A 26,613-nucleotide genomic window follows, 5' to 3' on the forward strand; every position below is an offset into this window, starting at 1 on the left:
GCAATCTGTGCCGCTGGTCTGCATCTGCGTTCCTGAGCTTTGCTGGTGTCTTCAACCAGTTCAGGAAACTTCTATGAACCTTCAAACTGGAATCTGGTAATGAGCTGAGGTTTTTTTGGTGTTTGTTTTTTTTTTTTAAGTAGCTTGAAGCGAGCAGCTGACATCTGTTGAACAGCTGTCAAGAGCTGAACTCTCTTCCCTGTTAGACATGAAGGTTTAAGGAACGTTTTACTTAGAACTGAGCTGTTTTATTGCTGGATATCTACTCTGCCCTGGTGAAGCTGCATCTGGAGTACTATCCAGTTCTGGGCTTTCCAGTTTAAGAAGGACAAGGAACTAGTGGAGGGAGTCCAACGGTGGGCTATGAAGATGATGAGGGGTCTGGAGCATCTTTCTTATGAGGAGAGACTGAGAGAGCTGGGTCTGTTCAGCCTGGAGAAGAGAAGCTGAGTGGGGATCTCATCAATGTTTATAAATATCTCAAGGGTGGGTGTCAAGAGGATGGACCAGACTCCTTTCAGTGGTGCCCAACGACAAGATGAGGGGCAACGGGCACAGACTGAAGCACAGGAGGTTCCATCTGAACATAAGGAGAAATTTCTTTCCTTTGAGGTGCCAGAGCCCTGGAACAGGCTGCCCAGAGAGGTTGTGGAGTCTCCTTCTCTGGAGACATTGAAACCCACCTGGACACATTCCTGTGTGATCAGCTCTGCTTTAGCAGGTGGGTTGGACTGGATGATCTCCAGAGGTCACTTCCAACCCCAACTGTTCTGCAGCTCTGTGGATTTGAGCCCAAGTGCTGAAGTGCTACAGGTCCATGTGGGCTCTGAGCTCTCCCCATGGTCCTTGACATTCTTGTGGTGGGTTAATTCCTGATAGGAGAGTGTGGGGCCTCTTCTGTGCTGCCCTTCATGGAAAGTGGTGCATCTCTGTTACACTTAGGTGAAAATAATTAATTTGGACATAAGTATTACTTACTTATTTTTTCTGTCCTGGTAGTAGGCTGGACGGGGCTCTGAGCAACCTGATCTGGCTGAAGATGTGCCTGCTCATTGCAGGGGGTGGGACAGGATGAGTTTCACAGATCCCTTCCGACCCAAACTGTTGTACGATTCTGTGACTCGCGCTTTTATTTTTCCTTCGTATCAATGTGTTAGGGCTACAAGAAGCACACAGAAAAATGGAAACTAAACAGGATCATTTTTATATGCTGGTTTTAACCTCATTTGGGACCTGAATTTGACGTTATCATAACCAATAGCCTGAATCACGGGCAGGAAGAGTAGAAGAGAATGTGATTGCAACAGCAAGAGATGACAATCCGAACCAGAAGGATACAGGGGTGGTACATTTCTTTAGGCCAGTGCTATTATGAAATGGTTATGACCACTTTGAAAAAATATTTATATTAACAGCTTTTAAAAATCATTTTTAGCATTAATGTTAACAATGATTAATCACAGTGTCTCCAATACGAAAAAATAAGGAATAAGGAAAAAAATAGCCAAGAATGCTACAGGGATTTGCCATTTGTATATGAGGCATTAATGTTCACAAAAGTAAGAAATCATTTAAAAGTGGCATTGATATTTTATTTAAATGCAGATGACTAATAAAAATTGGTTTGAATTGGGAACCAATTCAAGAAAATATACGCGTAAGACAAACACCAAAAGCGTAATACAGAAATGTGCTGTTCTTTGGGTGAACAGGATCAGCCCGTGCTGTGCCAGTGACGTCACTGCGGGCTGTGGCAGTGGCGTCATTCCGCGCTCCCCCCGCAGACCGTTGGCGGGGGCGGCTACCGGGTGGCGCCCTCTGCCCGTGCCCGTGACGTAACGCCGCTCCCGCCCCGCGTGACGTCACCGCGGCGGAGGCGCCGCCATGGAGCGGGAGTCGGTGGAGCTGCTGGCGGCGGCGCAGGCGCAGTTGGCGGCGCGGCGGCTGGAGGCGGCGGAGGAGCTGTACAGCCGGGTCATCGCCCGCGGCGCGGGGCGGGGGTACGTGCCGGGGCGGGTGGGGGGGGCGCGGAAACGGCCGCTCTCCCGCCGGTAACGGCCGCTCTCCCGCCGGTAACGGCCGCTCTCCCTCTGTTCCCGCCCAGCGCCGGCCGCCACCTCGCCACGGCCCTCAACGACCGCGGGCACATCAAGTACCTGCGGGTGGAGTTCGCCGCCGCCATGGAGGACTACACGGCCGCCATCCAGTGCCAGCCCGGCTTCGAGGTGCCCTACTACAACCGGGGGCTGGTGCTCTACCGGCTGGGTACGGGCCGCAGCGCCCTCGGGCCGTGGGGCCGTTCCCCCGGGTGACCTGGGCATGAGCCTTGACCTCCCGCCTGCCCGGGGCAGGGGGTGGGGGGCTCCCCCGGGGCTGTCTGACCCAGGATTCACCCGAAGCTGCAGAGCGATCCACTTGGTTTTACAGATGGAGGGGCCTCCCTGGCGCTGGCAGGGAAGGATGTGGCACCAGAAGTCAACGGTGACACGTTTTTCTCAAGTAATCACAGGATGTTTCAACTACGACCCAGCCCTGTGTGTGCAATGAGATATCCCAGTCTGCAGATACATCAGTTGAAACAGCACTGTTCAAGGAAAAACGGGGATAGTTGCAGTTTCAGTTTAGGAAGAAATTGCATTAGAGGTAAAACTAGCCAATTCTGAACGCTGCCATTAAACCTGAGGTAAGGCAGGTGCACCCATAATGAACAACAGCCTCCTCAACTTAGGGTGGGCTGTCAGCCACCTCTGGGGAATTTGCTGCCCGATTTTTTAATGTGCCAAAAGAAGGTGACACTGCTGCTCCTTCTGCTGGAGCTTGGCCATTGCAAAGTCAATACCCAGAAGCTGAGGGACTAGGGAGCAGTAGAACAGAGCCAGACCCAGAGTGTCAGCTGGGGAGCAGTATGCCTGGGGTCTGGGTTTAAGGCAGCCTGGCTATAGTTAGTGGCTCTTTCTCTTGGAATAATCTAGCTGAATTGAGCCTTAAGCCCATTTAAGGCTCAAAAATAGGCACTCTGGTTCTTGCTCTGATGACCTTTGACTTCCACTTGGGCCTCTGGAGAATCTGAATGTAGTGGGTCCAGTAAGTACAGCTGCTGGTTTTTGTTAGTGAAAGAAGTCATTCTTCACTTGTGGTCTGTGAGTTTGAGCAGTTACAGAAAGATAATTCGTTCTTCCTTTCTTTTCTTTTGGGACAGGATGCTTTGATGAGGCCATGAAAGACTTCAGGAAAGTATTAGAGTTAAACCCCCAGTTTGAAGATGCTGCTTTGAGTCTAAAACAAGCTATTCTTGATAAAGAAGAAAAAGAAAAGCGAGGTTATTGAAAATGCAGCTAGTGGTGCGAAAATGTTTTGCTGAACGCTTATGTGATTCTTGTTATTGATGGATGAAACACAACATTGTTTACATTTGTTGTGACTACTGGAGAAACCTTGTTGTTTGGTAAATAAGTTAAGAATGGATTATGATTGCAAAGTCAACTATTTTTGGATATTGTCAGTGTTCAGGAAAAGCATCATATTAGGTCTCTGTGCGATACTTGTACAGATTTTATACAGAAGTACTTGATAAAGACACTGGAAGCTCAGTAACAACAAATGAAATCTGTAGTTCTTTTATTAGAACTGTGTTTCTGTACTCTTTCTCAGATTGTTTTGAACTCCTGGGCAAGAAAAGTCATTATATAAAACATTTAAATACTTAAGATTTGAGCTTGTGAGGACAGTGGTTTCATAATGATATTTTTTGTGCACATTTAAATGTAAATTTGATGTAAGCTGAAAGTGCAATTCTTAATTATAAGGTGTTGTCCTTGAGATGCTATGGTAACTGATTTCAGAGTGTTTCTGTACTAAAAAACAAAGAAAACAAGATGTTTTTAGGTGACACCATCTGTACCTTGCAGGAGGAATGTGGTATAAGAATTCAGTCCATATGTTCGTTCACTCCTAGAGGTAGTTTTACATTATGTAAACAGGTAGGAACAGAGTATACCTATTTTTTTGTAATCCCATTGTGAAAATTAATAATTGAATTAATAAAAATGAACATGTACTTTTTATCTCACAATTGTCTGTAAAGAGCTTATAGTAGAGAGTGTAGTGGGATTGATCACAGTACAAATTGTGACTTTTCCTTTTTACTGAAAAGGTCAGTTGCTTGAAAAATGCAACATGAAATCGATCTGATTGAACTCAGGCAGCTTCATTTCTCACATGATAGGAGGCATCATTGCTGAAATCTACAAATCATCATTAAGAAACACCCATGAATGTTCAGAGCAGTACAAGTTCTAATAAAGGAAATACTCTGGTTGCCCACATGAGCATTAGGATTATTTTTCAAAAATAAATTATGCTGATGACAGTTCTGCTTCTTACAGTGAGTTTCTTTGTGGATGGTCCCGGAGCCTGCACAAGGGCAGGGCCTGGTCATGGTGGTGGAACCCTTTGAGGTGAGTCACGAGAACAGACATGAGCCCCTGAACGCGTCCCGTGCTGCCCGCCTTGGGCTGAAACTGCAAAAACCGCAGTGAGCAGACCTGGGGCGCGGGGCTGAGAAAACGCTGCGTTTACCTCGTGATCCATGGCACTTGACAGCAGCAATTTGGAAGTTACATAAATGTGATTAGTGACAGCAGAATGTAACAACGTACAGTTTGGAAAGCAGGCTGTGATATCATAACAGTGGCCGATTTTTAATCAAAAGTGTAATTTTGGATTCTCTGGATATATTAAGCACATGCTTTGTTTCCGTTTTTATATCCTAGTGGTCAGTTTCCAAAACAACACTGATAATATAAGGGCTTGGCGTGTTTCATGCCACCTCAGTCTCAAAAACTGAGAAATGATAACTCTTGGTTGGTGGTGAGGAGGTGCGCTAGAACTACACCTGCTGCTGACTTACCATGCCAAGAAAATTAAAAAGGTGGTCTAAGCAGTTAAATATGACCTGTGAAATTTTACTTTGAGAGGAGAGATCGCAGCTGTGGTTCTGCACAGGACACATTAAATTACAAGATGCAGATAAAAATCAAATTATTAACAGCAAATAAATACTTTAGAAAAAAAAATACTGGTAATAGTATCCCTTCTTACGAGCTTACATTGTTCTGTGAATGTTGCTCAATTAGTTATAATGCATCCATTGTTGGCAGGGAAATATTTCGCTGGACTGGGAGCGGTTTTATAGCAGATTCTCCACTGTATTTCCTTCGTTCTCCTGTAAAAGGATGAACTGTCACGGTGCATTTTGTCATAAACTGGAATTATGTCAAGGTAATCTTGGCCAGTGAGGTTCTCACACACATTTTCCCCTTTCACGTGCATGTATGAGTCACTTGGTTCTCTGGCTTTCTCACAAGACTAATTGGGATTTTCAGTCTGAAATTATTAAGTAGTACAGTGTAGTGTTCTTTCACTCAGGCCTGTTGAAAGGGTATAAACCACCATTATTGATATAAAAACCCCCAAAACTTGAAAAGGAGGATGTGTTTAGTAGCTCCCCCTGTCCTTCAAGGTTTCCCATTGATAATCCTTTAAAAATTAGAAGTCTAATTGAGAGTAGTAAAATTCTCTTTATGTAGAGTTTCCATTCAGACAAGCTCTCGGCTTGTAAAAGGTGCAGGGCTGTGTGCTTTGGATGCTTCGCAGTGCAGTGGTACTGTGGCTTCACACCTTCCGCGGGCTTTAGGGGTCGTCTCTGCCTGAAAACAATAAACCTCTGCAGAGTGTCTGGTCCATCCTGTGCCCGTGCCATCGTCCTCGCCAAGCGTTTGCTGGTCAGTCGTGGCCCTGTACCAGCAAATCCAACAGGTGCTTGATGCTGATGGGCATTGACCGTCTCTTTGGCCAGAAGTGTTCCAGATGTGAATAATTCACAGCCACTTTCCCAAGGTTTCCTACCTATAACCTCCTCTCTGAAAACCTTTGACTCTTTCCTTCGCACAATCTTCACTGGCAGACCCTCTGTTTAATTTGTTCCCTGTAGCTGGGATTAATTTGTAAACGAGTAACGCTGTGACCTGGTGGTTAACCTCTAAATTTACAGATAATACCTGATTTCTTCAATACGGAACAGGGTGCTTTTTTCTTCAATATCTAGAACAACAATCTCTAAGATCTTGCTCAGAGAACAAGGCAAGAAGTAATGTCATCACCCCATATTTTTTGCCTGGTACGTACCCTGTTTGTCCTGCCGAGACACAGGTGGAGGAGTTGGCAGAAAGGCAGGAAAATATGACAAAAGCCCAGGTTAGCAGGGCACGGAGCAGTGTTTCATATACATTTGGTGTGAGATGCAGCGTGGAGCATGAGGGGAGCCATTCCGAAGGGGAAGCTGCAGCACGTTGAGGAAAAAGGGCTGGCTGGTCAAGTGGCCAGAATATGTCCTTCCACATCCATTCCCTCTGAGTGGACAACAGAAGTAAGTCAGCATTAAAAACCTGACAAATCTTTGTCTGTTACAACTGAGGACTGCACTCCATACTGTTCTGTTTAGTAGCTAACCTTGGTAAAAAGTAAATTACTAGTGAAAGGTGCACTATTAACAAGCTGTGGGAAGGGAACACCTTTGTATCAGTCAAGCTCAGCTCTGCAGGTTGTGCTCTCCCCTGACTATCAGAAAGGGACAGGTTCAGAAAGAGGCAAGAACAATGTTCAAAACTGAAGATGACTAATAGAAAGATAATCTGTTTTCTTTTGTTGGTCTGTCTAATCCTTTTAGCAGAGACAGAGGCTGGATCAGTAGAACAGATGCAACCACAGCCTGTAACTTTTGTCCATGGCAGAAGGCCTGGTTGCTTTTTATAAAAAACGTTTGCTGTGAGATCCAGTAAAGGTGGAGACCCACTTGGCAGCATGCTGTGGTCATTTTTAGTTGAACTCCAGTCTGTCTCTGAAGATTAACTTATTCCAAGACTTTCCTTGTGTGATCCCTTTAGTCTATGAGCAGAGATTGGATGCAGCCACAGCATCACTTCCCACAGCTCATCGTGATCAGCTTTTTCATCATTTATGTCTTTGTGTTGCACAGTATGCATGTGAAATGCACCTGAAGGTTATTTTCATCTCCCAGCGAGGAGCAGCTGGTCCAGCCCTGCCACAGACATCACAACAGCAGGTTTCAAGTCAGGTTCACACTGCTCCTACGGGAAACTCTGATCCAAGGCGCAGTGCTTTCCAGGCTTGCGTGGGGACTCCTGTGTGCCTGGATCTGTGCATCTCTTGCACCTTCCTATTTCCTTTTTTCTGTGTTGGCTGAACAACAAAGGCTTTTTCAACTGCAGTAGTATGACCAGAGTGGTTCCTGAAAGCCTATATCCAAGGAAGAGTTTAAGCCCATAGGCTTGAAAACTGGGATCTAGGGCATGAGTTAAGTGTAGAAGCACCTGAGAGGAGGGCATGATCTCAGGAGAACCTAGACGTAGAGCAATATCCCATGCAATAGCGTGGCTGAATTATAGCTTGGGAAAGACATGCTCAGAGCTAAACGATGAATGCTTAACCCTAACAGATTTGTGTGAAAAAACATCATCTGCCATGAGCAGGAACCAAGATAGGAGGAGGCAAGAAACAATGTGAAATTTTTCTGGCTTATCTATGAGAATGTGTGAAACTGACGTACCTGTGGAAATGGGAATGCAGTTATGTCTCATTTCCTACCTTTCCCTCCCAAAGCACTTGAGGAAAGAAAGGTCTCCCCATCTACTGGGTATGGAACAGGTACGGAACACTGGTGGACTCATTCCTGGCTTCCTAGGGTGAAAGGGAAAAATCTGGGATATCCCACTTGCTGCAGAGGAGTTTACTTGAATCTGCCCTGCAAGACTGCAGAGGCAGCAAACCTTAGTGATACAACATCAGGCCTGCTGCTCATCTCTGTGGAACGGGACAGCGTCCCGTGAGCACTGGCAAAAGAAAGGCTAGCATTTAGTCATCGTGATTTAACCTTCGTCTCGGTTTAGAAATGCCAAAAGGACTGCTTTTTTAACAGGAAGTTAACCTAAACTGGTGAGTCCGTTAACATTAAAAGCGGGGAATGTGCTCTCTCGGAGGACGTGCAGGAGCAGTGCTCTGCACCGGCTCTGCAGTGTTGGCCGCGGTCAGCAGAGTGCACTGCTCGTACGCAGAGACAGAGGCACCTCCCAGGCTGCTGCTGGGGGGGTCTCGGGATCCCAGTACCCTTCGGATTGCTCTTTACAAAACTTAGTTCTTCAGTAGATACAGCTTTAAGACTACATTTATTCAGCCATCACCACAGGCATGACTGCAGCTTTTGGGAAGCGTGCCATGTACACGCACTGATCAGTGTGTGTCACCCAGCCGACCTGGGAGAACACGGGCTGTGCGAGGTGTGCAAACCCGCCAGAGACAGCACATAGAGTCACAGCATCGTTGGGGTTGGAAGGGACCTCTGGAGATCATCCAGTCCAAGCCACCTGCTAAAGCAGGTTCACCAGAGCAGATCACACAGAAATGTGTCCAGGTGGGTTTCAATGTCTCCAGAGAAGGAGACTCCACAGCCTCTCTGGGCAGCCTGTTCCAGGGCTCTGGCACCTCAAAGGAAAGAAGTTTCTCCTCATATTCAGATGGAACCTCCTGTGCTTCAGTCTGTGCCCGTTGCCCCTCATCTTGTCGTTGGGCACCACTGACAGGAGTCTGCTCCATCCTTTTGACACCCACCTTGAGATATTTATAAACATTGATGAGATCCCCTTTCAGATTCTCCTCTCCAGGCTGAACAGACCCAGCTCTCTCAGTCTCTCCTCATAAGAAAGATGCTCACATGTGGTTGTTATTACCCTACATTGGCATCCATGCAACTGCCCCCTCCTCACCTCTGTTGAGCAGCTACTGACGCTGCAGGCACACCTTCAGTTACAGTGTGAGCACATCCTGAGAGCGATTACAAGTAGTCATGTGTCTGGTTTGTCCTTGATTTCTAGAAAATAAACCTTCTGGTTTTTATTCTCTTTAAAAAGTGTTTTCCGTGGGCACAGGAAACAAGATACCAGGTGAATTGTCTGTTTTACTCATCTATATTCTCCCATTTTGTGGATTAGCCTCTTCCATACTTGGACAGGTGAAAGGAAAGTGGGGAACTAACAGGTTTCCAAGAAGTTTAGGTCAATATGTAATGTTAAAGACAAAATCCTGAATTAATGAGAAAAAAAGTCTGGTGTTGTGTTGCATGTGGAAGAGGCCTTAAGTAGCAGATTGCTTGGCTCTTTGAAGCCAGTGGTGGGGTACCAGATGGTTGTTGTTGCCCATTAGCACAGAGATGTTCTGCACTTACATTACTTTTTATGTATTTTTATTTGACTTTTCATATTTGCACTTTCACATGGGAGGATTGGCAGTCACTTTATGAAATATTATAACAAGCAGCCGTGATCAGGGTTGGAATAATTTTAGTCATCTGCAAGTCCATATTTCAACAGCTGGAAGAAACAAGAAATGTTATTTTGCAGCATTGGGTTGTTTTCTGGTAAGTTTTGTTTTGTAGCTGCTTCAGAGAGGCAACAGGTTACAACATTTACTGATCCTGTTAGCAGACCCTGGCACTTTCCAGTGCCGTAGCGCTGTCCCGAGTCTCACAGTCTGGTGTTTTCGTTTCAAGCAAGATTGTTCTGGTGGTCACTGGAAGAGGTAGCTCCTGTGTCCAGTTGCACCATTTAGGAATCGTCCAGTACAGCAGAACCTTCAGGTGCTGTTGGAGACACACAGCGCAGTGAGGAGCAAGGCTGGAGACCAAAGGCAGAAAAAGCCATAGCGTAAACCCAAACAATTTGGGGGGTTTAGACCTTTCAAAAGAATTTGGAACATGGTGGTGATTTATGTCTTATTGTTTGTTTTTTAAAATTTTGGATCCATTTTCTTTCAGCTGAATGGTGAGGACTGCTGGGGACAGTCCAGTTGAAAACCTGTTGAAATAACATCTGGTTCCAAAAGTGCCTGTTACAGCTCAGCTCTAACATGCCCTGCTCTACTGCTGGCATCTTCTCCAGAGCCATGCCACCTGTGTTTGGCTTGGCGGGTAGCTCTCCTTCTTCCCTCTGTTACAGGCTCAAACTTCGAGCAGGAGACTGCAAGCAGTGCCTGTTCCCTAGTTCTTGTCCCAGAACTTACTGTTCTAAGGTCTTGAAGGACAGGCCATGCATCACTTGTGCCACAAAGCATGGTCACTTCTCTAGGTGAGCACACAGGGCCTGGCGTTCTTACCAAATTCAGGTTACCTGCATCATCTTAGTTCTGGATCAACAATCCAGACTGGTCCAGCAAGTACATAGCCCTGGAGGTTGGCTGCACGGTGACCTGGAAAGGCTGAGAACGACACGCAGTGTATTTGTTTAGTTTTTCAAGAATATATAGGTGCTGCATGTTAAGCGGCAATGTATTAAAATATGAGCTAAAGGTAATTTTGCACAATCCATGTTCAAGGCATTTCAGATGCTAACACCAGAGGTTCTAACTCTCTTAAAAACACCAGGTCAGGGCTACTGTACTGAACACCTACCCTTCCTCTCCTTGCTTGAGCTGCACTGTCCTCTGCAGGGGCCGGCAGGTAGTATGCTGGTAGGAGAGCAAACAGTCACCAAGCAGTGCACGTACATCTGAGAAGAAGAAAAAATACCACTTGTTCCACATCAAATTGCTCTTTGCAGAGCATTGTTTTGTCTTTTGTCCACCTTCTGCAGAAGTTAGAGATGATTAGAGTTAGGCTTGTCTGGACACTTGCATGCGGCACCTTCTAGCTGAACCTGCTTTGAATTTCAAATTTGGTGTCAAAGAAGCCCTCGGGCAGTATGGTAACTGAAGAGTCTGAGACGGGAGAAGTTAAAACCTCACAAGCTGCAGTGAGGCTATGTATCAAAGCCAGACAGAAACTCAATCTAGTGCTAGATGCAGCTGCCCACTTCCCAAGCAGCACAAGCCAGAATTGCATCATGTTCGCTTCTATAATAGCAAGTTCATGAGTTGAACTGCTTATGAAAGGACAAGTAAAAAAATTACGTGGTTACTTAAGCTGCCCAGGCAGGGGTACCACCATTGCTCATATCAGTACATGGAAGCATTTGGACAACGCCCTCAGACCCATTGTGTAAATTTTGGGGTTGTCGTATGCGGGGGCAGGAGCTGGACTTGATGACCCTTGTGGATCCTTTCCAGCTCGGGACATTCTATGATTCTATGTGCTAGAGTCCACTCAACTGGCTGCAGAAGGAACAATGCTCAGGTCACCATCCTGGGTTCTCTTTGCTGTTTTCAGACTCGTTGAAGGAGGACAGAACCTCAACAGTATAAGACCAAACCCACATGCATCTTCTTCTCTGCCCATTGGGCTAGCATCTGAGGAAATGGCTGACTGGCTGGGACAGATGGCGGACAACAGAGCTGATCATCATGGGGATGTTATGGCATGTAAGCTGGCTTTTTTGTTCCAGATATTTGGAGTTGAAGTGAAAAGTTTGAAACACCATATAAAAGTCATATTTACATACCAAACTCTTTTGTTTACTCCAGTTAGTCCAATCTCAAAACTGTGTTGCAGAGCGGATTTGACAAGAGAACTAAGTTAAAGCTCCGCACCGATCAGGCTGCTTGGGTTGAATGCTGACTAGGTCCTAAGGCTGCAAGGTGTTTAAATTGGCTATATTTTAAATGGTTTTAAGAAGTTCAGAGGATGGGGTCCATGAGTGGGAGGTGAGCCTTTGACTTAATCTTACCTGTTCCAGTTGATGTGCCAGGGTCCTTACTGCTAGCCTTTTAAAATGAGAAGGATGTCTCACCCTAGGTCCAACAGCTACCGGGCAGACCTCTGCAACGTACACACTGCCTTTTATCTCACACCTATTTGAGAGAACAGATCAGCAGCTCTGGGAGAAACCAGGGCTTTGCTGTTGAATGCATTGGTTGTTCAATAACTACTTGCCCATCCACAGTGATGTTCCATCTTGGGCTGCTGTTGAAGTCCAGAGAGCCGGTTACCCAGCAGTTTTCCAGGTATAACTCTGCATCAGGGCTCTCGTCCTTCAGTTCCACCTCGAGAAACACAGGCTCCACAGGTCGCTTGAGTATTGCCACATTTGGCTCGTAGAACTCCACAAAAGAGTCATCTCAAGAAAATGTCAGCAGAATTTGTTGTTGTTTAATTTTATTTAAATCAAAAACATATTTGAAAAAGTTCTGATTTTCTTAGAAGGAGACTTACCTTTGGACACTCTGGAAATGACATTCAGGGCTTGTCTCGTCCTTCTGTATGCTGCAGAAAAGGAAATGTTAGTGAGGTTCTCTGTCAGGAAGCAGGTCATGTCTTAGCAAGAGAGCTCACAGCTGAAACATTCACATAAGTTTAAAAATGGATGAAGAGAATTGCCTACCCGATGAAGAGAATTGCCTACCCGCGGTGTTTGATCTTGCTACCATCGTACCCGAGCCAAAGTGGGGTGATGTGGATGGATCACTAGTGAAAGCACCCAGCACTAGCGTCTCTTTTGCTCGATAGTAGCACAAGACTGTTAATCTGTAATAGAAGAAATGATAACTTTTTGTGTTCACTTTCACTTTCCAGCAGCTGCATCGGTGTCAGTGAGCAGCAGCTCCTACCTGTAGTCTGGATCTCTTGTGATTGTAGGTACACTCTGCCCTGGAAGAGTCTCTTTTTCATACGAGATTTCATTTTCATAAACAATGTAATCGCCTTCAAACTGTGCATATGGGAAGCTCATTAAAGATTGAATCTTCTCAGGAGCTGGGGTAGGGGAACAAAAAAGAAAATGCAGGAGAAAGAGAGAGACTTTGAGCAGAAGTATCTGCTCCAGCCATGGGCTTACCCTTGCTGAAGTGCCACAGGTAGTGATATGGAACTTGAAGAAGGCATGTCCTTCATTATACTCTCTAGGCTTGCAAGAGCTATCCCTCAGTTTGGTTTTACTCATATCAATGGCAGGAACTGTCTTCATTTGGGCAGATACCGATATAGTACCATCTGGGTGGCATACTGAGGAAATCAGAGAGTTGGTTATAAACTCAAGGAAAGAATCACGGATCTTTTTATTGATTGATCACTTGTATAACTTACTTATAAATGCTGAAGAATTAAAATTGCAGCTAACAGAGAACATCTGTAAGGTCTCCATTGTTCTCACTTTCCTTAGGGCAACATCAAACCTTGCTTTAATTTTCTGAAAGGACACGTCCTGTGAAGGAGTTGATGGAAGAGGTCTCCTGTTAAGGCATGTGATCAATATGCACAAAGTTCTGCTCTTTAACTTGTGACACTTGAATACTAACAAGTCACAAGAATTAAGTAAGTGTGAAGACTCCAGCCTGTTGCAACATGGGGGCAGATGTTTTCTGGTATAAATTAATTGGTCACTGTCGCAGAGTGAATTTTGGCTGATTATTGTAGAATAGTTCAGATGTTTATTACAGCATCAATTTTCCCCTGCCATGTCTTAACATTTCTACAAAATGTTCCTTTGAAAGAGCTTCTTTCATAAAAGCTATATTGAAATATTGTTTCTGGCTCAGTGCAGCTGGGACATTTTGCCTCATCTTACTAAAAATACTGAGGAGTTTGTTGTTGAAGACTTGGTGCATATCTTTTAGAGGCAACTTAGCACTGCAGATTACATAATACATGGCATTACCAGAAGGGTCCATGTCCGATACCTCTCGTCTTACTTGCACTGGCTTAGAGTCCTTCCCTCTGGAGGCTTTCCAGTACATTTAATACTGCAGCACTACAAACTGTGCCTTTAGGACTGTGGATGCATGAACAAACAGTCCTACGTGCTTTAAAGAAAACGTTGCTATACAGTTCATGTACCTCATAGATAACTCCCGTGGCAAACAGTGGTATTTGCAAGATGAGGTGTGTAGAATTGGTAGCTGCAAGATACCCATTGGTAAGCACAATGAGTCGGTTCAGGAGCTTGTTACCAAGATACAGGTTCCAATACTGGTGCAAGCCAAAAGTAGGGATGGCCAGATACAGGTTTTCTTCATCACAGTAACCAACTGCTTCTGGTAGTTCTGTGTGAAGAAGGTGGAATGAAGTCAGCAATGAAGGAGGGTGATGATGTTTGGCCCAGGCAGGGATTTCCATGAGGGGTAAATTTTGCACTGGCACTGCAGCAGCACTCTTAAGTGTGAATTGGCATCATCTGCAGGGCTTTGGATGTCTCATGGATGTAGCAGCTCACAACTGGTGGGATCGAGAATCCTCATGCTTTAACAGTGGCCTGCCAGCTTGCTTTCAGGACTACTGCTTGTTTCAGTATGGCAAGCTGAGCTAGGTATGTAAATATGTTTTTTTGGTCAGCCTTCTTTGGGTTGAACCCAGAACTATTTCAAACATAACATAATACAGTGAGGAGACCCTGTCACCTTTGCAGCATCCAAAATCTAAGAAGTCTGAGAAAATACCCATCAGACCTCCTGACTGTTTCAATAACTTGCTAAGCACAGCTCTCAGTGGATCATTGTTTCCTTACAGAAATGCTGTTTTTGGAGTTCACAGCAATTTATTTGAGTCAGTTAAGTTCTACCCTGGACGCAGAGGCAGAATTACATTTGAGGACAAACTGAAACTCGTAGCAATGTCTGAAAGTTTTGCCAGTAGATGTATGTTCTGGTTATGAGGCATCTTGTTCGCTGAGTACGCAAGCCAACTTCTTTTACACACTCATTTTTATTGCTCTCAGTGTCTCGGGTGCAGACTGTCTTGCCAGTATGCAGAAGAGCTGCCATCAGAAAAGCAGCAAGTTGGCTATGTTACCAATAATGAGCTATTGAAGGGTGGGGTTTTCCCAAAAGCTCTCATCCTCAGCCTAAAGCCATTCTCACTGAATTCAATGAAAATCTGATCCATGCTGTTGATGCAAACCAGTTAATATCAAAGGAAAGCTTACCGATATCAGCAATCACACACTCCACCTCTGCAGAATGATACCAGAGTGTCATCTCCGGACCCACACTTAGAGTGTAGTTGACAAGGAGGGTGTATTTTGTTTCATTTCTATTCACATACTGAAAAAGACAGAAATATAAGGCTGCAGTAGCAATGGCTTCCAGCACAGACAGGAATGTATATCCTGAGCAGCACTAAGTAATTATTCCAACACCCTCCTCTCCCCTACAAATAGCTCAGTCTTCAAAAACATTGCTTCAGTTGGCCTAAAATTATTCAGAAATCTGGACTGGATTCAACAGCTCTTTCGGCCAAACATGAGTTATGGAGAGTGTCGTGCCTGTTCAGAAAATGGAGGCAGAAGTGAATACAATGGCGTTTTCTCTGTAGCCCACTGGTGAAACAGCTCGTAGAGGGAGATCTGGGTCCAAATTCTTATTCTTCTTTACTCACAGTATGGGCTGAACCCAGGAAAGTGAGTAATCAGTAAGACAGAAGGTGTGAGGAGATGCTATGTGAGATCCCTCTCAATATCATCATTTACTTCACTAAAAGTTCCCCCAAAGCAAAACCTGCTGCTCAACCTGAAATAAATACTTCTGTAAATTTTTGGCTTGCTTTGATCCTTAATGCAATTTAACTGTGGTTTGACTGCAGCCTGAAAACTATTTGCACAAGTTCTGATCCTGTGTGTTCACAATGTTGTTCCTTGTAAGAGAAAATAGCATCGCAGCTTGGTGGTAGAGGACTTGCAGTTATGCATCCTCCCACTAAAATGAGAGGCTGAATTCCCTGTGTGAGTTTATACTTTTTTACAAATATTTAGATTAGAAATGGAATGAAGCTTAACAAAATTACATTTAGAATGACCTGAGCCTGCCTGTACGTGCTTGCAGGGTGCATGGCCTGTGCTGGTGGTCAAATGGCCCTGCATGAGCAGTGGGTTCAGGAATTAGCTGGTGTTTGCAGGATTGCAATCAGTGATCTATTTTTCCCACACACTCCTGTTTCAAGGCGCAGCACTTAACAGAGATTTGACAAACCTCTTACTGCTAGGCATGTGCTCGGACATTAACCATGCTGACGGACACTAAAGTGATATCTCATACCAAATAATCACATTTGGTGCTGTTTGTCTCGAGAGACCTTGGGAGGGCGAGGTGGGGACATACAAGCCTCTAATCTTAATTCAGTTGATCTCAGACTCATTGACACCTTCATGATCAAGGAATAATTGTTGGTTAATAAAAAACAGACTGTGTTCTGAAAAGGGACTGCCCTACCTCCTCTGCTCAGCTGCTGGAGTGATCTGCTGTATCTTACCTCCTTTAGGACATATGGATCATCAAAAGAGACTTCCAGGATAAACTCTTTCATTCTATTAGAAATGGGAGTTTCATAAATCCTAAACCCATGGTGCTGTGCTTCTCTCAGGGTAAATGGCACATTTCCTATTGCAATTGCCACCAGAGAGACATCGGGAAGAAAGTGTCCAAATGCAATGTTAAATAGCCTTTCCTCTGGCAGAGTATCTGTAGGGAGAGAACATCAAATTACTGCTGATGTGGATCAAGTAACGAAGATGGCTGGGGTGGCCTCCCAGGCAAGTTCCAGGAAACTTAGCCAAGAGCCATCGCTTTAATGGCTCTGATTAATGAGTGTTTGTGTTCTAGTCAGATCTGAAATACTCTGAGTACATGAGAATTGCTTCAAGCTGGAGGAGATTAACAACAAATACATACAACTTTATAGAAAGTGGGTTCAGCAACTTTCGAGAGGTGCACTATGATGTGCAATGACTTTCCTATAAAGAAATCTAGAATCTAGTTCAGCCACATAAAATACAGAAAAGACATCATCATGTATGTTAAGAGGCTCCCTTTTCTTTGTTTATCAATTATTCAGACAGCTCCAAAGATGTTTCATGTCTTAATGCATTGGAAAATATTATTTAAATAACATTACTGCACCACTGGTTGGCACAATTATTTCAGTATGCTCCCAAGATAATGAATGCAGGTAGTTTTGGGGAGAAAATGTCACCAATGAACGCTGTCCTTAGATGGTTCTTCTCCCCAGTGTGGTACTTGTACAACACAACATCTTTATGCCAGGGTCCCAGTGCTTACTGAAAAAATCTGGATGTCAGTGTGGAAGAAATGTTTATGTTCTCATCAGCAACTTATAATTTTCATTTATACCTAGAATGACAAGTGATATAATAAAAGGTACATCCACTAAAGCTAAAGTGTGGTTTGTTTGTTTGTTTGTTTGTTTTTTATGATACCTTGAATCTTGACTTTTCTAGCAAATTGAAAGTGGGAGTTGAGTACACGATGGTCAATGTAGATGTGTGGCAGAGGTCAAATGGAGCAACGTATAACACAGCAAAAGCGAGAGATCAGTAAAAGTCAATGAGAGGAATGACTTACTGTTGGTAACTGTTGGAATTTGTGGCATGAAAGGTGTGGTGATGGATCTGATGACAGTATACTTTGTGGTTTGCCAGTCTGCAACTGTCCATGTGTGCTCCAAGAACAAGTCAATACTGTAAGTTACTCCATATACACCATCAGATATGGAGCTCTAGGAGGCAAAAATTGTGATTAAGTCCTAATTCCAGTAGCTCAATAGGGAAATTACTGAATGTGGTTAAAATTCTTACACTAGAAAGAGAAAATGGTATTCTAGTACAGTTTGGGGTTAATTTTGCAAGGGAAGCTTGTTTGTTTGCTTGGCCCATTTGTCTGGTCCATGTTTGGCTCAGATACTGCTGAGACTCTCAATAAGGAAGTATCAAGTTTGGGGAGGGGTTGTGTCCTCATTTGTATTTATTTTTTGCAATTTCTGGACTACCAGTCATGTCTCTCATCCTGTCCCATTTTGCTCAGAAAGCTTGTCACTGTTTCCAACAGTTCTTCAAACCCAGTTTGTCTGGTGTTACTATACATATAGTGGCATAAGTGTCCACTGACATACAAAAATGTGAACTTCTGAAAGGGATGAGTCAAAATCACACAAATGTCATCTTCACAAATGGAGCTGGTAAAGTGCCTTGTGAGAATATTGCCAGCTCCCTTCTGAATGTTCAGAGTCAGGTTGGATGGAGTTTTGAACAATCTGATCTAGTGAAAGATGTCCCTGTGCATGGCAGGAGAGTTGTACTACATGATCTTTAAAGGTCCCTTCCAACCCAAACCATTCTATTCTGTTCTACTGAATATTCTTTTGACACTGCCTCTGTACCTGTAAATTATAGATTGACAAGGAATCTACTATGACCAAAGCAGGTGGCTGCACCAAATCTACATACTGGGAACCAGTCCCAAGCTGAATCAAGCTGTCTGCCTGGAAATTGTCTGGGAAATTACTTCTTGACCCAGGCCAGAATTTTACCAGGACCAGTTTCATAATGTAACAATACAGAAAATTTAAATCCATTGCCCAGGAACCACTTCACTCTTAATTTATTAGTATATCTCACAGATTATTAAAAAAAAAAAAAGTCTCTCACTTCTATCATGTTTTGTTACCAGACATACTTAGTTTCTGAGTGTTTTCAAAACACAGGGAAGGAATATCTAGGTCTTCAAATATTTCTTTTATCTAAGAATTTTAAGCAGCAATCAATCACTATTTGGAATGATTTGGAATGATTGTGGTTGAGAAATGTCTTCCATTGTGTAGGCCGTCAAATGTGTTAGTGTGTGACAGGTTCGTACTAACCTTTAGCTGCCCTCCTTCTGCTCCGATAGGGATAGTTATTCCGATGTGTGTCTCGTTGTGCTCCAGTAAGTAGTTTTTCTCCTCTGGGTTTACTATGACTTGACCATCGACTCCCATTAGAATGTTTTTAGACATAAAGGTGGATTCTTGGACCACTAATGTGGGGATAACACTTGGCACAGTCCATGTTAGTGCAGTATCAGTGAAACTGGTGCCATCTGTTGAGTTAGATAGACAGTCCCAGAAGGAGAGGCAATTGGAATTACCGGTGACTCTTCACTATGCAGTGGCTGTTGTTCCCTGAGTCCTTGTCACCAGGGTAAGTTTACAGCTCTCACTACTGAAACACCCTGTAGGATATTAGCCAACTGATGGCTATATTGTCACAGAAACCCTGGTGGTCAAAGTAGACTTGAATTGTATTGGATGAGTAATTAATTTATTCAGAAGGACTGACAGTCACGGTCCCAGTTACTTGCTCTGTTGTCCTTCTGGTCCCAGAAGTTTTGCCTTAGTGGCAAAAGGAGTGGGGCACAGCCACCTGTTTGGGCCTTCTCCTTGAAATATGGGCTTCAAGATCACGACAACATAAAACACCCTCCTTCCTCATCAGTTTTTCAAATTAATACTGTTCTTCAGGAGACAAAAGGAGCAGCCACCACTGTTCTGTAAACAACCAGGCTAGTTCTGTCTCTCCAGAGAAGAGGACTAGGTGAATCCCAATGATGCAGAGCTGCATCCCCTGCATGCAGTTACATGAGGGCCAAGGCTGTGGGGTTAGTCCAGGGGAGGCTCCCTGGCCCTTCTGCAGCAGTTTTACTTGTCTCCAGTTCACTGTATCTAACATGGGGGTTTGAGAAACCAGAGATGAAGCACAGCACTGCATTGAGAACACAAGTAATGTAGCATCACAGCAGGGAACGTGTTTGTCCGGGACTAGAGCCATGGACTCTTAGCTCATGTTGCTCCGAGGGCAGCTTGTAAACCTCTTCTCTTACAGAGTAGGTCACAGGGAAGTGCGGAGACTGTGCTTTTGACTAGCTTCTTAGGCAGTTATTTTTGGTGAACAAAGAATAAATCCTTACCAACAGGACAGGAGACAGTCGTGTCAATCAGCAAAAGCAGCCACCGCTGCCTGTACATGGAAGTGGAAGTCACCATGTTCATATTTACACCACTGACCTGTTGGGATGCAGGCAGAAAAGGAGAACTGATGCCCTAGTGGCAGTGGAAAAGGCACAGTTTTGTGTCCGATTGAGAGAAACAACTCACCAGGCTGACATCCGACTCATTGCTGTGGTAGGGTGCACGGAGGTACACTCGGGACAGCGTGTTATTGAAGCTGTAGCCCAGTTTTCCTGCATCGCTTACTGTTATTCTCTTTCTCCCTGATGGAGAAACAAACATCAGTTGCCATAGCTGGTATGCAACATTTTGCGTCTGTAAGAGAGAGATGAGCTGCATGAGATCTCAGTCTAACAAAGTCTCTTAAAAAACTATGATATTTCCTTTTAGAAGCTGGAGTAACTGGAGTGGCACTGGACACTAGTAGTCCACTGCAGTCAAGAAACACCTTTGATATACATAAAAGTAAGGATTCTATAGCTCTTTAAGGCATCTTTAGAGATAGTCTTATAGCAGCCCTGGAAGAAACTTAAACTGGTGGCTTGGAACAAATCCCCTTGGACAAAATTCCTGTGCTGTTAATAAAATGATTTCTTTTATGCCTGTTGATTTCTGGAGTAGTCCAGAGGCCAAATGACAGACTACCTTTTATAATATATAGCCATACTGTGTCAAACATAAGAAAAGACGTACATCTGTACTGGTGTAGAACAGAGTCTCCTGAAATGCTAACCATTTGTGAGGATAGTCAAAAGGAAAATATGGGCATAAGGAGCAAGTAATACATAAGAAAAAGAATACTTCCCCCTAATACTTTCCAGCGTCAAATAATTTTCAGCTCAGTGACTCCTGAGCTATCTGTAGCTTCTTTGTATTTTGTATGTCTTACTGGATTTCTCTTCAGTCAATTTTTCCAGACTCTCCTTGAGATCAAGCAAGCTTTTAGCAGCAACAACATCTTTTGGCAAGGAATTTGACAGATTCACTACCCATTGTGTGAAGAACCACCTACCTTTGTTTGTCTTGAACCCAGTTTCCACTAATGTAACAAACATGTGTCTCTGTTCTCCCACCTAAATGTCTTTTTGCAGTCTAGAGCTCTAAGAAAACTTGAGAGGCTTTTCAATACTTGATGGCATTTTCACCATCTCCCTTTTTTTTTGTCAGAGATGGACCTACGCCCCAAGAATGACTCATGAGATCAGCGAGAAGAGTCAGGCTAGGAACTGTTAGGAAAGACTTGCCGTCATACCTCTGGCAGCGCTGACATCCACGCTACCGTGTAGTCATTTGAAACTGCAGGGACATCAGTCTTCACTGACACCTGGGGACACAGAGGAAATTCTTTGGGATCAAACGAATCTTTGGCAGTATTACAAACATGAGGAGCAGACAGACGGCTTTCAGATTTCTTATCCAGCATCTATTGGGATTTAGCAATTTACATTCACTGGAGATAAAGTGTTTCCAAAAAGGTTCTCGATAGTGGTAATTTCTGTGGCCTTAAAATGAAGGTTAAGGCTATGGCAATTGTGGTGGTGCATGTACAGTAGAGGGAAAACTGTGTATAACCAGGTAAATCAAAAGTCCTGTTTCATATCTGGTAAGCTGTAAACTAGACCCTACTCAGGAGACTTTCAGGACCATATGGGTCTCTCCACTGGAGGCACAGAGAAACAGGCTATTGGCTTTGACAGGGTTGATTCCCTCTTCCCACACAGGCTGAACACCTGGAAATGCAGGATCCCCAGTAGTTAAGGTAGATGCTACGGTTTAATGCTTGCCAGCATGTGCTGCAGCAAGAAGCAAGCTCTGGACACTGAGCTGGGAGTGTTTGCCCCAGACATCTATACCACAGTTTCAGTCTGTTGCAACAGCCAGATGTGACTACACAGCCTCAAGTCCTAGTAGGAGGAATATGTTTTCTTTGTCCTGCTTCTAGCAAATGCATACAAAAGGCAGTGAAGTTTGTTTTGTTCAGTGCCTTATTTCCACGTTAGTGTGTAGATGCTGGTAGCAGGCTGGACAGCCAATTCATACCTCTCAGCGGGAGGCAGGTTCTGTCTCACTTGTGATGTCTGAGAGTTGTGTGACACAGCAGGGTTGCAGCTCTGCAAACTCCAGGTTTTATTATTTCAAATATAAGGATGACTTTCTCACAGATGCTGCAGCACTTTATCACATAAAAATAAAGCTCTCATGAGCTTAATAGATTGGCCTGCCTGGATGCCGGTTTGCTTATAGTGGCTTGACTTACATAATCTGTACAGTTAACTGAATTTCACTGTACGCGAAATACCTATGACATGTAAATCTGTTAGTAATAAGCATCTCCCCGTACATCCTCTGCTGAATATCAGCAGGTTGCTATTATGCCTGGTACATAGTTCTTCCCGACTTCTGACGGGAGTTTGTGGAGGTTGTGCCTGGCAGGGAGCTTGGATGTAGCTTCGCCTTCTGTGGGAGAACTTTTACCTCCATGTAGTTTTCTTCACACACAATTTCTCTTGAAGCCCAGGAAGAGTAGGAGCAGTACATAGGGTATGTGTAGGTCACAGCTGCCCTCATGCTTGAAAATGAGGAGACCTTGATATTCACAGTTAGTGAAAACAGCTCGTCTGCCTGGCAAGAAAAAACAGGTGATTCAGCAGATGGTGTGGAAGGTCCCAGCAGGGGCTGTGTGGGACTGTCCATCCAGTGTTCTGTTTCTGAGAGGGGTTTACAAGGCTGAGAACACGTTGAGAGCTCTAGTGTCAGTTCCTCCAACATCTCACCCTGTCTTACTTAAGTGGTTTGTGCTCAGGGGCTTTCTGAGCTATAGACACGGTCTCAGCACTTGTGGCCTTTGCCTCAGATCAAATCTCAGCACTATTCTTGCCACGGTATTAAGGAACAGCTATTCAGGGGAATATCTGACCTTCCTCACTGTGTTCTTCACATTCCTCCCATTCATGACTGCAATGTGCCTCCTCATGGAGAGAGAATACCGGAGCTTTTAGTTTGTTGTAGGTAGTTCAGATCTATCTTACGTATGCTATTTAGCGTCTGTCTTGACTAGCTTCGCTAAGAGCCCCTCTTAGTCCTTTTGGCTCTCCAGGAGCCAAACACGAAGCCATGGACTTTGCTTCTATCTGACATGGATGTATATTTTTCTACAGAAAAAAAGCAAAACCTTTCCAGAGAAATTTCTAGTCTGGAAATCCTGGTCATTGCACAGCACACTCTACAGCCCTATTCTTGTTAGCATAACCTCTGCCCATAAAGTTTTACCTTATTTTTTCTGTGGGGCTTCCAGGATCAACCAGACTAAACATGGACAAGCAATGAAGTTTCTACTTTGATATGTTCTGGTTTTAGGTTCATTTCATCTCAGCTAACATTCAGAAATTAGAAATCCAGGCCACACTTTTATACATATTTTAGGAAGGGGTGAATCACCTTCCGGAGATGCCTGTTTCTCTCCATTGACTATTGTGGAAGCATAAACAACCAGTTTAGACTAGACATTATCTTTTAGATGGCTAAAGTTACATGAGTCAAATCTGGGTCTAATAGATGTGTGTGATCTACGTTCCTAGGCATGTGTTAACAGGCACATTACCACACAAATTAAGCCAGGAAATGGTCTGCCAGAATCACACAGCAAATGTTGCTTTTTCAAGCAGATGCCTACTTCTTTCCAGAGAGGCTTTCAAGAAACTCTCTGGCAAATCAGCAGCTACAAGGATATGCTTGAGAACTGGCAGCTGGTCAGCAGCATTAGGCTAAGTGTCATTTCATGGAGAGAGGAAATCCCATGTCAGTCACACTGAACACACCTCATACGGGAGAGCCATTGCTTGTTCGTTTCTACACACCATCAACACTAACTCCTTGAGTTCACTGCTTCTTGAGTTCTCCAAACATGCTATTGGAATGACATATAATATCTCAGCCTTGTCTTTTTGGAGAAGACGTACTGTCTGAAGTTGTTTTCAGCCCATCTCTGGGTCTTACCTCGTTGGTGACGTGACAGCCAAGCACCGATGCACGAAACACGGGGTTGCCCCACACATCTTCTGACAGAACATAGCCACAGCGAGATGCTAGTTTCTCATCCAGCAGAATGGGGCCAGCATAAGGATCTACAGAAAAAGGAATGACATGTGGGATGGAAAGCTCAGGGCATGTCAGCAGGCAGAGTGGTCCTGAGGCCCCTCACACCACTCTCTTCTGGAAAGAGGTCCAGCTGGGCCGGGGGCTCTCTGGTGATGTGTGCTGTTAAGGAGCTGGCGTAGCTGTGCTGGTGTGTGTTAGAGTGCATGAGACAGTCTGTCATGTCTCAAGCTCACCCACATTATGTTCACTTTAATACCCATTTCCTCCTGAGCAGAAGCTTGTGCCAGAGCTACCTTGAAGTACTATTATGGAGAATGTCTCTGAGGCATCACACACATTTCTCCCTCCCTGATTTTACTTTCTAGAAAAGAGTTGTGGGCTATTAAGCTCATCCATTTCTAAAAATCCTCAAGTCATGTTAATTTGCTGCTCATTCTGATCAAAAGATGCACTCATGGACCTATTTTGGATGGACACTTCTACAGATTGGTCAGGTTTCTGTTCATCTCTGCTTGGCAAGGCACTGCCTGCTCGTAAACCTATGGAGGAGCCAAGTAGAGGCACAATGGGAGCTGGTTGTGCTTAGCTCTTGCTGCTGGTAGAGTTAATAACATCATATTCTGTTAATTATCTGCCCTCTGATTAAGGAATAATTTTAGTCTTGGGTTAGACACAAGAATCTTTACAAATAGATAGGGTTTAACTAGCTGACATTGTAATTTCTAGATTTGTCTGTCATCTTTGCATGTCGAGCAGTACTAAGAACTGCTGTTTCAGTAGATGTATTCTTGCAGCCAGGATAGACTAAGGAGATAAGTGAAGAATTTTGGAAGAAGAGGGAATAGCTTTTATGAGACCAACTGGTAGAGCTGGAAGAAACAAACAACCTTTTTGTGCCTGAAGGCTGGTTTGTTTTTTCCAGCGATATCAGTTGCTCTCATAAATGCTATCACTTCCCCCCACACCCTTGCTGTACTTGACTTTTTCAGTTCTGCCTCCAAATCAATTGAAAAAACCCAAAGCCCAGAAAAAAAGTGGACTGATCTCAATAGAAAGAAATCTGGTTTGGGGTGAAATCACATACTTTGTTCAATCTGTTGTGAACGTTTTCTGTTTTTCATTTTGGTTAAGTAGATTTTTGTTTTCCTGAGCAAAATGGAAACCCTTTGTTCAATCTGAAATAAGGTATTTAACTGCCATTGTGATGTTAAGTAAAAAGGAAATTAAAAGTCCTTTAATTGCTGCAGCACTCAGCATTCGTTGAGAGAGTGTTTTCTGGGTATTACCCAGCCTACACTGCTGTTGTCATTTGTGGTGTCCAGGACATATCCAAGCTGCAATGTCACCTCTGTTTTCCTAGCCCGTGTGTAAGGGCTCAGCAGAGGAAGGAATGAAACCCAAATGTCAGTCCCTCCTCCCCAGTCCATCTTTGCTTCTTTCCCAGCATGTTAGTTGTAGAGGGCAAAGGGGACTGTGGCTGTAGATATGAGCTTTACTCATCTGCACGGATATTGGCCAAATTGAGGTGTGGGAGGCCAGGTCTAAGATGTTCTGCACATTCTTTGGAGTCAGTTATCAGTTATCATGTAGATGGCAGCCGCACCCAGATCACAGACACTGTGATCCCTGAGGTGATTCCCTGGCCTTCATGGTTCTCAGGGCAGCCACTTGTGACTCACCGTTGATTTCCAGCTGGAAGAACTTTCCCTGGAGCAAGTGTTTATTCAGTTTCATCCAAAAAATCCTGGAGCGGCAAGTGCTCTCTACAAAACCTGGTGGGAGCACATATAGAGCAAATGAGCCAGAAGGGCTGGAGGGCAGAGGCACTTATTTTTACAAGCAAAATAACAAAATTCTCATCCTTGCATCTCCCCACTAGCCTTTTATCACATTTCACCAACCTGGAGGAGCCATCTGCCTCCCTTGTACCAGCCAGAACAGCAAGAAAAACAGCCAGATCCTGCAGCATAAGTACATGAACAAATGATGGCATGAACAGAGAAAAAAAAAGGTCAAGATGGAAAATGAACGAGGCAGCAGCCAAAGCCTCATTACCTGCATAGCGAGTAACCCACAGACTCCATCTGTTCCCAGAAACCTGTGCATGGGCTGCAAAATCCTTCTCCCTTTGAAGCAAAGCTGACCCTGCTGTGGAGAGGGAACTTGATCAGACCCAGGAGGACATAGACCTTTTACAGCAGAGACTGTGCTATCTTCTCCAAACCTTGTGTGTGAATCAGGAGAGGCTGGTGGCTTCTGCAGTGGAGAAATGCCTGGGCTGAATCCTGCAGTGTCCTCCAACGTTATCTGAGCTCCTGGCAGTGGACGCAGGTTCCCTCTCGCTGGGAGGGCAGATCACCCTTCTGCCAGGGGTTTGCAAGGTCAGATGCTGCTGCCGAGCCTAATTTTAATGAGTGTAGCAGAGGGTGCTTGGTGCTTTCCATCAGACCCTGGGAAGTAATCACATTCCTTACAAGCCAGTTGGGTAGCTTTGGCTTCAGGTCTTAGGAGCACATGATACATTTCCCCGGAGGTATTTTAATTTGGTTTACACAGGAAATACATTTTTGTTTCTGTGAAATGTCCCAGTGACCCAGCCATGCCAGAGATAACAGCAGTTCTTTGGCAGCTACACATTTTTCTTTTGTGGATCTAGTTAGGTCGCCCTTTGATTTGTTTGATTATTGGAGAGTGTTTTGATGAAAACATCTTGTTTTCAGAAGTGCTCTTATATTACTGAATTGGTC

At 44.3% G+C, this 26,613-nt stretch overlaps 2 protein-coding genes across 2 annotated transcripts; one reads left to right on the forward strand and one right to left on the reverse strand.

Annotated features, from left to right (window-relative positions):
- The first annotated feature begins 1,808 nt into the window (after positions 1-1,808).
- On the forward strand, positions 1,809-4,369 carry TTC32 (tetratricopeptide repeat domain 32). The gene is made up of 3 exons (XM_065055827.1): positions 1,809-2,000; positions 2,105-2,265; positions 3,200-4,369. The coding sequence occupies exons 1-3, from the start codon at positions 1,885-1,887 to the stop codon at positions 3,325-3,327; spliced, it is 405 nt and encodes a 134-aa protein (XP_064911899.1). The 5' UTR covers positions 1,809-1,884; the 3' UTR covers positions 3,328-4,369.
- A 4,934-nt stretch (positions 4,370-9,303) lies between these two features.
- On the reverse strand, positions 9,304-26,312 carry LOC102083981 (uncharacterized). Its single transcript, XM_021293501.2, has 24 exons — positions 26,091-26,312; positions 25,922-26,014; positions 25,768-25,826; positions 25,546-25,638; positions 23,765-23,892; positions 22,244-22,390; positions 21,021-21,092; positions 19,916-20,083; positions 19,729-19,825; positions 18,644-18,861; positions 17,350-17,503; positions 16,241-16,449; positions 14,919-15,036; positions 13,835-14,040; positions 13,085-13,202; positions 12,837-13,003; positions 12,610-12,710; positions 12,405-12,526; positions 12,215-12,265; positions 11,936-12,119; positions 11,730-11,853; positions 10,520-10,616; positions 10,239-10,326; positions 9,304-9,712 (listed from the first exon to the last, which is right to left on the reverse strand). The coding sequence occupies exons 2-23, from the start codon at positions 25,948-25,950 to the stop codon at positions 10,244-10,246; spliced, it is 2,745 nt and encodes a 914-aa protein (XP_021149176.2). The 5' UTR covers positions 25,951-26,014; positions 26,091-26,312; the 3' UTR covers positions 9,304-9,712; positions 10,239-10,243.
- Between the last annotated feature and the right edge of the window lie 301 nt (positions 26,313-26,613).

The sequence above is a fragment of the Columba livia genome, chromosome 3, assembly GCF_036013475.1.
Source record: "Columba livia isolate bColLiv1 breed racing homer chromosome 3, bColLiv1.pat.W.v2, whole genome shotgun sequence".
In the NCBI taxonomy this organism is placed as follows: domain Eukaryota; kingdom Metazoa; phylum Chordata; class Aves; order Columbiformes; family Columbidae; genus Columba; species Columba livia.